This window comes from Pinus tabuliformis, chromosome 3_2 (assembly GCF_031772625.1).
Source record: "Pinus tabuliformis cultivar Carrire ecotype Pingquan chromosome 3_2, CPIR1, whole genome shotgun sequence".
In the NCBI taxonomy this organism is placed as follows: domain Eukaryota; kingdom Viridiplantae; phylum Streptophyta; class Pinopsida; order Pinales; family Pinaceae; genus Pinus; species Pinus tabuliformis.
The window spans coordinates 69,139,619-69,154,171 of NC_142302.1; the positions used below are offsets into that span (position 1 = coordinate 69,139,619).

Here is a 14,553-nt window from a genome sequence, read left to right on the forward strand (position 1 = left end):
CCACACCATTCATCTTGGCTTCAGTTACCTTTAGTGAGAGTGAAATTTGTTGTACTTGGTCTTGTAATTTTGATATATCATGTTGCACTTCTTCCTCTTCTTCACGAGTCATGCTAGAGCTTTCAGGTTCCTTACTAGGTGTTTCCATTTTCTTTCTTCAAGGCATTAATTAATGCTAATAGTTCTTCATTATTCCCTTTGAATTCCTTCAAACTAATTTTTCAAACCAATCTTATGCAAAATTAAAAAAAAACTACACCCCTGTTTTTCACTTTGTAAGAGCTAAATATTGAATCTGTTGTATCTTTGTAACTACGGATCTCGAATATCTAAAATCTCGTCTTGCGGTAGCCCTCTGAGTCCACTTATAACCCCGCAAGTCTGATCAAGCTTGGATTCTCCAAGGAAGAGTTATGCCAAATCTCCCACGGTGACCTGATTATAGACTAGTTCAGTAGAGTGAACTTGTACGACATGCCACGTGTCACTGTTTTGACCTTAGTACCTGAAACTAATACAAAAAAAACTAAAGGCCGTCTTCTTTCTGAAACTTCTTACGAAATTTCAATCCGATGCTCAAAAAAAAGTTATGATGATTTTCCCCAGGTCACCTGTTTGGAATGTAATTCGGGAGTCTGCAAAAAGCCTAAATTCCTCAGATCATATCTCCGTAAATATAGCGAGACAAGCTCTGAAATTCGGATCCAAAGTTTAGAATGGTTTCAGCTCAAATGGGTATTTTTTGTAGCTTTTGAAACATCGTAGAAAAAAAGTTATAGCAAAAATTATACGATGACCTGTTTGGAGCAGCGAAACCGTAGAATCCAAAACTCTGATATCAAATGTTAGGAAACCAACTCATAAAAAGATAGAAAAGATAGATCAACGCCTTGGAATTCAGCCTCTTCGAAGGGGAAACCTCCTTTATATTACACGAATGAACAATTCTTTGATGATACAATTGACTAAACCTCCCTTCTATATATAGCAGTCTAAGGGGTCACAATATAATCAAGCCGACATAACAATGATAACATAAGGGCACAAAAATAACAATAGTGGGTTTTTATGGGGCATACTAATAACAATATGGGGACAATAGGGGCACAATAATAACAATAAGGGATACAATGAAAATAGTAATGGGGGAATCACTAGTATTTAGGGGCCTAACAAGCCTTCAGATTGATAATGGAGACTTTTCAGGATTTGGATAACAGTGAGTGTCCTACCTTTGGGAAGAAGCTTGAGATTCTAGAAGTCAAAACCTTTGTTAGATATTATGACCTCATCTTTGAGCTAGACTATGACGAATTGATCCTGCATATGTTCCAATACTTCTTCAGAATTAGGAAACATCATCCTAACATGGTCATAACAAACATGCAATCCGTTTTTTTGTCATGTATGGGAGGCCATGATGCCATTTGTAGGAGGTTGCAGTCTAAATTGTCGGCCATTTGGAGGGAGGAACATTAGTTTCCCCTGTTTCTTATGAACTAGCTGAAAGGTTAGTTGAGGAAAAAATTGGCTTGTTCAGGAGACGAATGACTCAAGAGGAGCTGGGGTGGATTGGTGGTGTCCAACCATGCAACAAGAATGAGCTCAGGAGGAAGGGTCTTTGCTTCCTTTCCAAGGAACCTTGGGGACCTGACCACTCAAGCATGGGTGACATTAAGGAGATGACAGGGGTAGATCAAGAGGAGATTCCTTTTGAATTTCAGGATGAATATTCTTCTTTGGATGAGTCCATGGGTTCATATGAGGATGCCTCTGAGGAGCATGAGAAATCATGTAAGGTTGTTGACAACTGACCATATTTTTAATCTGGTGTGTATGGTGAGCATTCAGTGGAACCTATGGGATATATTTAGGGTGATGAGTCACCAATGATGATTCAACATGAGCAACATATGGTGGAGCATGAGTTAGTTAAGGAGGATGTTATACACAATATGCATGATGAGCCTTTTGTGGAGAGCCAGTTGGAGGTTCATGTTGAGCCCATGATAAAGGAGGATAAACAACCATATTTTGGACCAACCATTAATGAGAAGCAGACAGATGCATAGACAACCATTATAATTATTGCTCTTTCAGTTAGTAGCCGTCGGGAGAAGATTGGGCATTTTAGGACAAATCTTATGGCTTTGATGCAAAAGATCCATATATTTTGAGGCACTATCTTGCAATAGACCAGTAAAATTGAGGAGCTTATAAGGGTGTGTGTTGAGTCAGAAGACACATTGTCTAATTTTGAGGGTCCTAGAAAGGTAGCAAGAGGAGTACACTTGGGAGTTTCAGAGAAGCCCTCTCCAGGAGTACCTAGACAGGGCTTACAACATAGATTATATAGTCTTGTCCATTACATAGAGAGGGGCATGGTTTCTTGGAAAAATATTGTTGATTGCCTGGGAAAAGCAGCATGAATTGAGCATGGATCAACATCATCGTAGTAGACTTGTTCCACGAGCAAGAGCCCATGTGTTCAATCCTTCCCACGAGATGGATTGGCGGGAGATCACGAGTTGGTATCTTATTGATGGAGCGATACTTTTGTTCAGGAAGTGATAGCCCTTAGGTGTGAGGGATATTGCATGTTTAAGTTAGTAGTGGGATGTAGGCCATCGACTCATTATAATTTTAGCACATCATCAACATAGTGGGATTGACCTTGGTTTATGCTAGGGGTTGGATTGGAGAGGTGATGAGTTGGTATTATACTGGTGGAGTAGCATCTATGGTTAGAGACAAAGCACAACTTGAGCCATGGGGAATGGACGAGGATGATTGGTTATGGTGGTTTTGGGATCCAGGTGGATCAATGAATGGAAAATTGAGTCAGTGGTTTATTTGGGATCTAGGTATTGAGGGATTCATTCATTATTGGTAAGCTTGGAGGCATGTTGTGGTACAGTGGTTCATTTGGGATCCTGGTATCAGTTTACAAATGCCTCTACAGTGGAGAGATATGGATTGCTTGAGGGAAATCAATCTTGGGGCAGGAGGATTTTTCATGTCCCCATTTTTATTTTCCTCTATAGTACAACCAAGGTGGATTTCCAGGGCACGGGATGGCCAGGTCATGGGAGTAGGTTTATGTCATCAGGGGTTCCAGGGGAGTTTTGAGGAGTTTTTACGGGATCCGATGGCATTCGCTTGGCATATTATGTCATCTACACAACGTTCCTTCCGTTCCATTGAATTCTGACAAATTTCAGAAAACAATACTATTATTGAGCCCGACTTAATTAATTTCGCTTGAGGTGGCATTCTGAGAAAAATATTTGATGGAATACCTCAGTGTAATAGCTCGTTGGAACAGAAATGAGAAGGTCTACAAGATGGGATGTTGAGAAGTGACTTATAGTGGCTGAAGATAGTATGGTGGGAGATTTACGAATTTCCATGATTAAAAATGGCTTTAGTTAGTCATTTAATTAAGGAAAAATAATTAATTGGAGGAAAAAAAATGCCAAAAGTGACTTAAGTGAAATAAAACAAAACTAGAAGTCACTTAAGATGAAGTCAATGAAGGATCTTCTAGAATAATAATAAAATAATAAAATAAAATGCTTCTAGAGGCTTCGAGTCTATCCATCATATCTATAAAAGAGGAGGATATCATTTGGAGACATCTTGGATTTGTGTATTGTCTTTGTGGTGAGGTTTTGAGAACCTAGTTCTCTACTTCAGTAGTATCCCCACGACAGAAACCCTTGGGTGATTCAGTGAGATTTGGCAATCACCCATCTCTTCCCTTGGTGGATCCATTTAGGATTCACAGGTTGCAATTTATTGATTTTATGTTTGTTTTAGAGGCCAATTGCAACATTATTGTAGACCTATTTGTGTTCATGATCTCAACTATATTCTTGCTCTTATACTAGCTTATTTACATATTAATAAAATAAGGTTGTGATTTTCTACATGTTTATATTGTCTATTATTTAGTTGTAGATTCTATTTCCCGTTTTTGCTGTAAATTTTGTGGTTTAATTTGTGCAAATTGTTTATGGTGTTGACGACTTAAATTTCTAAAGATATTTTTTGTAAATTTTATATTTGGGACATTATAAAACACAAAGTTCATGTACCACTTTATCAGAGACAAGGTCACAATGGGTGCTACGAGGTTGCAGTACATATCCACAGATAAGTAGGTGGCAAACATTCTCACCAAGCCCCTAGTGAAAGGGAAGTTTGTGTTCTACAGGGAGAAGTTGGGGGTGGTAGATAATCCCTTGATAGGAGGGAGTGTTGATGTTTCTATCATGTAGGAGAGAGTCCCCTGCATAGGCTAAGTGTCTAGAATGCAAGAGAGAGTCCTATTTAGGTGCTTATTTGAGAGGAATAAGTATTATGATTTCTTTCCTAAGTTCTAATTTAGGAAAATCACATCAATTAATTTATTGACTAATATTGGGTATCAGACTAAAGTTACTAAGAATAAATAATATTATTATTTAAGGACTTAGATCTAATCTCCACTATGGATATAAGTGGGTTAGGATTTAATCCTATCCCTCAATCACTTAGGAGATTAGGGATTTGGCTCAATGAGAAATTATAAAGGGAACCTAAGGGAGAGGATGAAGACACAACATTGTGATTGGGAAAACAAATTTTCTCAAGGAGTGAGAAGCTCAAGGGATTGGAGAGAAAGGGAAAAGTGTGCAACAGGGTTTTTTGGAATAGAAATTTAGTGGATGACAAGAATTTGGAGAGAGTAGCTAAGATATTGAAGCAAGATGTTGATTTTTCTATGCACATAGAGTTAGTGGAGTGAGGTCAAGTTTCCAGCGAAGGTTGTGTAGGGAAAGGGAGAAGTCCAAGTTTCCAACCAAGGAGATGAGTACTCAGCGCATGCTATACAAGGAAGGGCGTTGAAATTCACAAGAGACCGATATTTTTTAGGCTAAATTTATTTAGGAAGCCAAAATTTCTCTTAGGTTGAGAATCCAATGGGCTATTTCTAGGTTCAAATATTGTTGTAATTTCTATGTATTTCTCTGTAGGTCAAGGCCTCAAGTTTTCCAAATAAGTTAATGTGAAGGAAGATTTGATTGGGTAGATTTATGTGTTGTTTGCGACTAATTCTTCTAAGCATTTTTTTCTGCAAATTTACTGTGAAAATTTAAAAATTCTGATATGTTTATTTTAAAAGTTTATAAAGTTATTTTATTGGTTAAATATATTATTTTTGTACAAAATAATTAATGTGTGAAATAGATCATACCTAGTATTTAGAAGTTAACGTAGTGAAGGAGAGTTTTTTATTTGATAATTGACCTCTTGAACATGATGAATGGCTTCAAGCCAAGTCTTGGGGTGAGCCATTAAGACATGAGGATATATGTCATCCTTGACACCACTTATAAAGTAGTCACGAAAGAAAGTGTTGGATAGACCTTCAATGTAGAAATCTAGTTGCTCAGAGGGTGCAATGTATTCTTCCACTGTACTTGACTATCGAAGCTCGGTCAAATGGCCAAGGTGATGAGTTTCTGCGTCAAAACACTCATTAGAGGAAATTTCAGCCTAAAAGTGACCTCCTAAGGAAAAATCAAGAAATTAATAAAAAATACCATGTAGACAAATTTTTAATATTACTTTGCTTTTATCTATGTTCCACGATATTTATTAAGATGCAATTTAATAAAAAAATTAATATATTATTTCCACAATTTTATTTTATTGAAATCCCTAAATATATGGAACTTTTATTAAAATAATTGTCTATATATATATTATTTAGATTTAACTGTCTATATTTATATTTTATATTTAAATGTCTATACATATTTTAAATTTATCATTTTTTTTTGGTTTTGTTTTTATGGCGTTGTCTATTGAAGCCACAATTCACCCGAAATATTTTTTTTTTGCCAAAATCTGGTAATTTGTTCTTTCGGGGAGACATTTTTTTTACTATTTAACTATTTTGATATTTTAGATTTAATTCTATTTAACTATTTTATATTTAACTATATATTCTATATTTTTGGCCAGAATCCGGTATTTTGATATTTCTAGAATACATTATCTAACTATTTTATATTTAACTATATATTTTAGATTTTTGGTCGGAATCAAGTAATTTCTCATTTCTAGTTAACTATTTTATATTTAAATATAACTATATTCTATTTTTAGCTATTTAACTATAACTATCTATATTTATATTTTATATTTAACTATATATATATTATTTTATTTTATATTTAACTATTTTTTTGGGCATAATTATTAATGTCAAATAGGCCTGCATTTTTAATGTATATTTTTTTCACTAATATCAAGATTTACATTGCATTAATATCTTTTTTGATATTCTAATTCATATGGGTAAGGTAATTAAATTGTTGAAGAATGCTACTAGTTTTTTTTCTTTTCATAATTGTGATTTGACTCATGTAATGATGTAAAGGTCAAAATTAAAATTATTTTTGTAAAGCATTGGTTTCATGCTCAAATCATTTGTCATTAGGACAAGCATTCATTTAATGATTCTAGGCTAAGTCACCTGACACGGGGACACAAGACACACAGGACATGAGGATTCGAGTGTCTGACATGGGCACGTTGACCCCTCGAAACATGACACATTAGGACACGTTATATATATATATATATATATATATATAGAGAGAGAGAGAGAGAGAGAGAGAGAGAGAGAGAGAAATCCGAGAACTTCCCTCCCGAAGAGAACGATGGAGGTCCTGAAGCACGACAACGATGGAGAGTACGGTTGACAGAGCATGGAGCTAGATCACTGCAGTAGGTGGCAGGCGCCGGATCGACCACGTAGGCTGGTCCCTGGGCTGCGGTTTTCTCCTTATCTTGGCTCTTCTGGCCTAGTGCGATTTACCGCGGTTTACTGTATAGGGTTTACCTCAGCCGTGAAACTCCATTTAGGGTTGTCTCCCCTATTTCCACCTTTCTCTGTCGGTTACAGGCAGCTGGCGATAACGTTTCCTGACAGCTATGGACCTCGAGTTGGTAGATTACTCGGAGGATCCCCTGTCGGAAGGCTCTGTTTGGACTACTCCGCATTCAGCGAGGGCTAACCACACTCCGTTCACCTGTGAGTTGAATGCGACCATCGCCGACCTGCCTCCAATCTCAGGGCCGTTTGGTCGTCCGGTCATCCTACTGGACGTTCCCCCTACCTAGTCGTCCCTCTCCTCCCCACCGGTCTCCCCGTCCTCGTTAGGGTTTGCATCTGGCTGCCTAAACCCTAACCCCCCGGAGTCATGGGCTGACCCTCCCTACATCCCCCTCTCTGGTGGTCCTTCCTTTGTACCTCTCACGTCAGCCCCATCACCTCCGGCTCCACCGTATCAGTTTCACGATTCCGCCCCTCCCCCTGATATCCCCATCTTCCCCCCATATCCCTCTGACACCCCTTTACCGCCCCCAACCTTGAGGTGAACTCATCCCTTGGGATTAATTCAGATGCAAGGGCGACACCTCCCGAGGAGGCGAGACCTCGGAAGAAGGTGAAGTGTTTCAGATCGAAGACCGATGACGCCATCCTTCGGTTGGAAGAAGACATTCAGTTGGCAGAATCCATGGATATAGTGGATCAGGTCTTAGTTGGAAGGATTCGAGGCAGGAATTACTCAGCGGAAAGACTAAAAGCGTGGGTATCTGAGGTTTGGGGCCATAGACTCGTTGATCTCCCCACCGTACAGACATTCGTGTGGGGATGGTTTGCCTTCAGGTTTGCACAGCCGGATCATACTAACTGGGTGCTTTCCTCCTACTGGCATTTTGACAACGCCCCGGTTCACCTGAAGAGATGGTCGCCACTTTTTGATCTGGAATCGGAACAGCTCGGGATAGGACCTATTTGGGTCAGGCTTCCTGGGCTTCCCCCACATTTTTGGTCGGAAGAAATATTCAAGAGAATTGGGAATGCTCTCGGCTCGTACATGGGTTTGGATAAGTCCTACCTTGTCACGGGGAAGATGTCCTATGCTCGAATCCTGGTGCATATGGACACTCATGGGGGTCTGCAAGAATACATCACCATTCAGTGGAGGAACCTTACCAGGAAGTAGATACTGGACTATGAGGGCGTGCCCTACAGATGCCAGCACTGTCATAAGGTCGGCCATGTTTATAGAGACTGCCCCCTCAACCCTAACAGGGGCCAGAGACAGAGGGATCATGAGCAACATTTCTAGGCACCCCCGATGTCTACCTCAGAAGAGCAGCCGATGGAGGAACAACCGACACATGATGTGGCCGAGAGAATAGATGCTGCAGAACCTGGTCCCAGCAAGAAGCGGGGGAAAACTCCACCCAGGCCACCCTCTCCGCCGTTGACGTGAGCTCGGGCGGCTTCAGGGGAGGCTTTCACCACGGGTACGGCTCCCTCTATCTCTCACTCTGTTAAATCTGCATCTGATATTATTATGTCTTCTACATTGCATTCGCTTGGTCCTCCCTCCCTGATGGTAGATCTGGTGCATTCCCCCTCCCCTCCTGTATCCATTGCTCCCCCCCTTCCCCCTCATTACATCCCCTTCCCTATCTACACTGCCCCATGGCGGTCTCCCCCTCCGCAGGCTCTCCTCCCCTACCCTCCCTACCGGGATCCCTTCCCCTCTCCCCCTGAGGCACTCTCCCTGTAAGGACCACCGTTACCCGACGCATTCCAAATTTCGCTCGCTTGGCAAGGATGTGGTTGGCTTCAGGTCTATCTCTTTCCCCTATCTCCCTAAACTCCCCCGTGGGCGGCCCTCCCACCTTTCAAAGGCTAGGCACTAGGCAGGAGCAGAGATAGTTTCTGGCAGACAATCACAAATTCCCTGGGGTCTTAGAGAAGAAGGTGCCCCATCCCCTCTCCCTCCATGAAGATCCTATCCTTCAACTGCAGAGGGCTGGCTAGCCCGGGGAAAAAACTAGCCATGAGACGCCTGCTTCATTCGGAACCTGTGGACATTATATTCTTACAAGAAACTCTTGGACCTGACAGCTCCATCTCACCCCTCCTGGAATCTTGGCTCCCCTGTTGGACCTTCTATTCACTGGATGCGATAGGTCGCTCAGGGGGTGTATTTGTAGGTTTCTGCAACCGCTCCATTAGGTTGCTTAATGTCTAGGGGGGTGGGTTTTCTGGGTATCGACATCTACTCGTCGGCCCTGGAGTCCAATATAAGGCTTATTAACATCTATGGGCCCTGCCGGGACTGGGAGGTCTACTGGCGGAAACTGCTCTCCTCCACTACCTTCCAAGAAGACTATATCATCCTTGGAGGCGACCTAAATTTCTCGATGGGATTTGCGGAGTCTTGGGGACCTAACGCTCAGGCGGATCCTCTGTTGGTATTCTTTGAAGACTTGCTGGACTCCCATAACCTTATAGACATCCCCTCGGCTAAGATCCAGCCAACTTGGAGGAATAATAGAACTGGAGCGGCCAGTCTGGCCAGGCGTTTGGATCGCTTCCTGATCAGAGAAGCCTTAGTCAATCGAGGCTATCAGGTCAGGTAGTGGATAGGCTCGGGAGGAGTCTCTGACCATAGGCCAATCTATTTGGAGCTGACAGCTGCCCATAACAAGCCCAAAGCCCCCTTTAAATTCAACTCTACATGGTTAAAGGATGCAGGCTACATAAAGGCAGTCAGTGATTATTGGAAGGCCCACCCGGTGGATTCAGAAGGACTCATCGCTGAAGGATTTGCCTGTAATATGTGTGAGCTGAAGAAGATCTCTATAGAATGGGCAAGGAGGAAAAAGGAGCAGGATGAGCAATTACTCAAATCAGCTAAGGAAGGAATCGCTAAAATGGAGGAGGATTCGGAGGGGATTCTTACCTCGCAGGAACAAAAGGATAAGCTGGCTGATCTACTCCACAAAAGGGCTCAAATTTTGAAAGATAGGGAAGAATGCTGGAGACTCCACAGCCGAGCTATTTGGCTCAAAGAGGGAGATGACAACACTAAGTTTTTTCACAGACACGCAAATGGGAGAAAGGTGATTAACACCATCTGGGAACTCAAGAAGGAGGACGACACTACAGTTAACACCTTCTGAGGGCTCGCATATTTAGCTACCGCACACTTCAAGAAGATATACAAGGAGCCTCCTCATGCCACAATGGCGGAGATCTTGCGCATTGCACAGACTTTTCCCAGATTTGTGGACGAGGAAGCGGGGCTGGATCTGACAAAGGAAGTTAGCATGGGAGAACTGGAAGCAACTCTTAAATGGTTGAAAAAAGATAAGAGCCCTGGACTGGACGGTTGGACCGTAGAGTTTTACTCTACTTTCTTCGACATTCTGGGAGCTGACCTACTGAAATTGGTTGAAGAATGCAGACAGAGTGGCAGAATGTGGGATAGTTTCAACTCTACTTTTATTGCCCTCATTCCCAAAGTGGATAAACCCATTTCTTTTAACGACTTCCGCCCCATCTCCCTTTGCAACTGCATCTATAAGATCATTGCTAAAATCATAGCAAACCGCCTCAAGCCTATTCTCTCAGCCCACATCTCCTCGGAGCAGTTTTCCTTCCTCCAGAACCGACAAATCCATGAAGCTGTTGGCACTGCACAGGAGCTCCTCCATTCAGTACAGACCCAGAAACTAAAAGGCATGATCCTGAAGATTGACCTCTCCAAAGCTTTTGACAGGGTCAACTGGCTTTACCTTCGTATGCTGTTGACCCACCTGGGATTCCCCTATTCCTTCATCAAATGGATCTTTTGCTGCATATCGAATGTATCCTTCAGTGTGCTGATAAACGGCTTTGCCTCCCCTTTTTTCCATGCGGAAAGAGGTCTGAGGCAAGGATGCCCTCTTTCACCACTGCTCTTCCTGCTCATCATGGAAGGCCTTAGTCAAATCATTGGAGAAGAATGCAGAATGGGGCGTATCAGGGGAATCAAAATCACAGACGATTGTACCCTCTCCCACTTGTTGTTTGTAGACGATGTACTGATCCTCCTTAATGGGGGCATTGGGGACACAACTGCTTTTCACCAAGCCCTTGGCATCTTCCTTAAGGCCATGGGCATGGTTATAAATGAAACAAAATCCACTATAACTGCCACCGGCTGCTCCCAACATGAGGTTCAATTTGCTCTCAGAAGATTTGCTTTTGTCATAGTTCAACTGGAAGATGGACTCAAATACCTGGGTTACAGGCTCAAACCCATTGGATACAAGATAGCAGATTGGACATGGCTAATATCGAAGGTGGAGAAGAGGCTCAATATCTGGTACCATAAATATCTATCCAGGGCAGGGAGGCTGGTACTCATCAAGGCAGTCTTAGAAGCCACCCCGGTTTATTGGATGACTCTAGCATGGATTCCCAGAGGTATACTGTCGCGCCTACAAAACTTGTGTTGTAGGTTCTTGTGGAAAGGGAACCAACCAGGGAGAATATTTGCTTGGACGAGCTGGGATTCTTTGGCCTTACCAAAGAGCTGGGGAGGATGGGGCATCAAGAGGCTGGGCTCCTTCTCACAAGCACTGGCTTCCAAATTAGGGTGGAAACTGCTAAACAATAACAGCCTTTGGATGAAGGTTGCAGTATCTAAATATATTCATCCAGTAAGTGTCCTCGACTGGATCAGACAAGACATCAGGCAGAATAACATTTCTATTATCTGGAAGGTTGTCAACAACACGAAGGAGCTTATCCGCAGTGGATTGACATGGAGAATTAGATCCGGGTCTAAGATTCAGATAGGTACCGACCCCTGGGTGGGCTGTGGAAATGCTCACACTCTCTCGGATGGCCTGCGAGGACACCTTCAGGCCATTGGTATTATGCATATTAACCAGATTGCAGATGGGGCTCACTCCACCATCTTACAACAAGCATGGAAATCTGCTAACGAACTGAATATTCCTGGATGCTGGCTACAGGAATGGAACAACTATACAAATGCATTGATGGAGGCCCACATCAGAATTACAGATGGGGAGGATGAGCTAATCTGGGCGCATGCTAAACATGGAACATACTCCCCCAAGGTAGGCTACCTGGTACTGATGGAAAGACACAAGCCACTGGATCTGGCCCAGTGGTGGAAACAACTATGGAAGTTGAAGGCACCCCCCCAGACAAAGTTTCTCATGTGGTCAATCCTTCGTAACAAAGTCCCGACCGGGGCTAACTTGATGAGAAGATCTTTTGCTGGGCCGTTCTGGTGCCATCTCTGTAAAAGTGATAATGAGGATACTAAACACCTCTTCCTACATTGCCCGCTCACTCAAGAGCTTTGGAATGGCTTCCTGCACTCAATCTCATCTGGTTTGAAATGGCAGGGTCCTTATCTCTCGGATGCTTGGAACACGTGGTGCACCTGCAGCTCAACCAAACTAAAAAACGTTCCACTTCTTATTAGCTGGGCCATCTGGATTGCTAGAAATCAAGCCATATTTCTACAAAGACCTCTCCACTGGCCTTCCATCACTACAAGGCTATTAGCTGATTACAATTCCATCCCTGATGAGGAGGATCACCCGAACCAAAGGATTATTACCCTTGAACCCATTGATCATTCCCACCCTTGGGCTTATTTTGACGGTTCAGCGTAGGAGATGGGCTGTGGGGGTGGGGCAATACTTTATTTATCTGATTCCCATGTTTTCAAAATACAAATGAGTCTGGGAAGGGGAGAATTTTTTTTTGCTGAACTCATTTCGACAAAAAACATCATTCTATTTGCGTTATCCAAAAACTGTCATCAATTACAACTATTTGGAGATTCACAAATTATATATAACTGGTTGAACAAAACAACACACTGCAATTCATACACACTTCAACATATATTGGATGAAGCACACAGACTCGTATCAAATTTTGATATCTTCTCTTGCCATCACATTTACAGGTAACGTAACATAGCTGCCGATATCTTATCCAAGGAGGTGGCTCTCAGGGATGACACTAACTGGTTAATCATGGAGGAAAGAGATGGCAGCAGCTATTAGTATTACCACAGGCCGTTCATAGAGCTGGAAATATGAAAGCTCAACAGAAATTGAATTTTTATATTTTTGTTTTTTGGACAGTAGCCGACAGTCATATGTAAATATCCACTGCTTATATTTCAATAGTACAGACAGTTACAGAGCTCTCTGCGAAGAGCAACACTTATATTTATAGACTCTCTATGTTTTTACCAAAAGCCTTAAATGGCGAACATAGTTTTCAATGGGCATGAAGGACATGCTATGCCTGAAATATTGTATATGCAACGCATCTGCAAAATGCAGTTTCTTTATTAATAAAGGAAGTGTGACTTTTTCCACACACACACACACACACACACACACACACACACATATTAAAAATTAGATATTTCTTACACAAATTCTCATTAATGATACAAATTCATTGATTCAAACATAAATCTTCATTTAGATGTAAGTTTTAGAAAGTAACATTGTGCATACAAATACAATTGTGACAAATTCATCAATGATCTAGTAGGAGAAAGACAAGAAACTGTAGTTTTCTTATTAAATCATCAAAACCAAAATGTGTTACATTTGTAGTAGCAATGCCAATGGAAAATAGAAGTAGGCTAATAGTAAATACAAAACAACTACTAGTACGAGGCAGTAGGTATCTCATGAGTCATCAATCATCATCATCAAAATCAACATCACTGTCATGGTCACCACTACTCTCCTCTGTATCCAATGTCATCTCTGCATCAACTGGTGTGGAGGATGACCCCTGAACAACATCACCATCATCAAAAGTGACAAGCTATAGCACTAGCTCATTAAGATCCAAGTTGGCCAATGCCAAGTCAACACTACTGTCCAAACCCATATCATGAAGAAAGACATCCCACATATTTGTCTTTCCCTTCAACCACTCATCCCTCTACCTGTAAATAAGATGAATCGCCTCCAAAATGCTCCCAAGCCCTTTGTTATTCATTCCCACACACCCACAACAAGAGAGACAAAGAAAAGTGAGGTAGAAATGACTGAAAACCAATCTTTATGGGAAATCAAATCAAGGGACACGACTGTACACGATCGAAGGAAACACGTCCTACCGAATCGTGTTTGATTCGACCGATTCAAGATACGCAGGGGGTTTAGGACGAACCTGGTTTTTTAGTTTCTAGGGTTTACATGAGTCAAAGAGTCCTTGTCTTATTGTAAAAGACCATTTCAGGCACTTGTATCAAAAATTATTTTGTATTTCGAAATGTTTAGAAGGCTCCCAAGACCAAGTCATCCATCCTATGTGAATTCATCCTAGAGAGGGCTAATGGAGCCTCTTGGAAGGCTATAAAAAGGTGGAACTTCGACCTATGAGGACACACATCAAGAAAATTACATATTTTCTTTGGTATGCAGTTGTGAAAGACGAGCGAAGTTCATAGAGGGATAGATTAAGCCTAGTGATGAAGGAGAAATACCCAAATCAATTCAGAGGTTTGGAATATGCCTTTTACTATTCACATGTGCGAGAACCATAGGGTTTCTAGGGTTACTTCAGGTTTGAAATTGCATAAGGTGTTGCCAATTGTTTTAGTAAGGACGAAAGGCTAGAAGAGA

At 41.7% G+C, this 14,553-nt stretch overlaps 1 protein-coding gene across 1 annotated transcript; it reads left to right on the plus strand.

The window, feature by feature from the left end:
- Positions 1 to 8,201: 8,201 nt before the first annotated feature.
- LOC149179880 (uncharacterized) lies at positions 8,202 to 10,047 on the plus strand. Its single transcript, XM_089413680.1, has 3 exons — positions 8,202 to 8,335; positions 9,114 to 9,495; positions 9,613 to 10,047. The coding sequence occupies exons 1-3, from the start codon at positions 8,202 to 8,204 to the stop codon at positions 10,045 to 10,047; spliced, it is 951 nt and encodes a 316-aa protein (XP_089269806.1).
- The last annotated feature ends 4,506 nt before the right edge of the window (positions 10,048 to 14,553 follow it).

What these genes read in the sequence shown, in the direction of transcription:
- LOC149179880 (XM_089413680.1), top strand. Translation starts at nt 8,202, where the DNA reads ATGTCTACCTCAGAAGAGCAGCCGATGGAGGAACAACCGACACATGAT. An exon ending in CCACCCTCTCCGCCGTTGAC is followed by an intron (nt 8,336 to 9,113) that starts GTGAGCTCGGGC and finishes CTTAATGTCTAG; the next exon opens with GGGGGTGGGTTTTCTGGGTA. An exon ending in TAGTCAATCGAGGCTATCAG is followed by an intron (nt 9,496 to 9,612) that starts GTCAGGTAGTGG and finishes ACATGGTTAAAG; the next exon opens with GATGCAGGCTACATAAAGGC.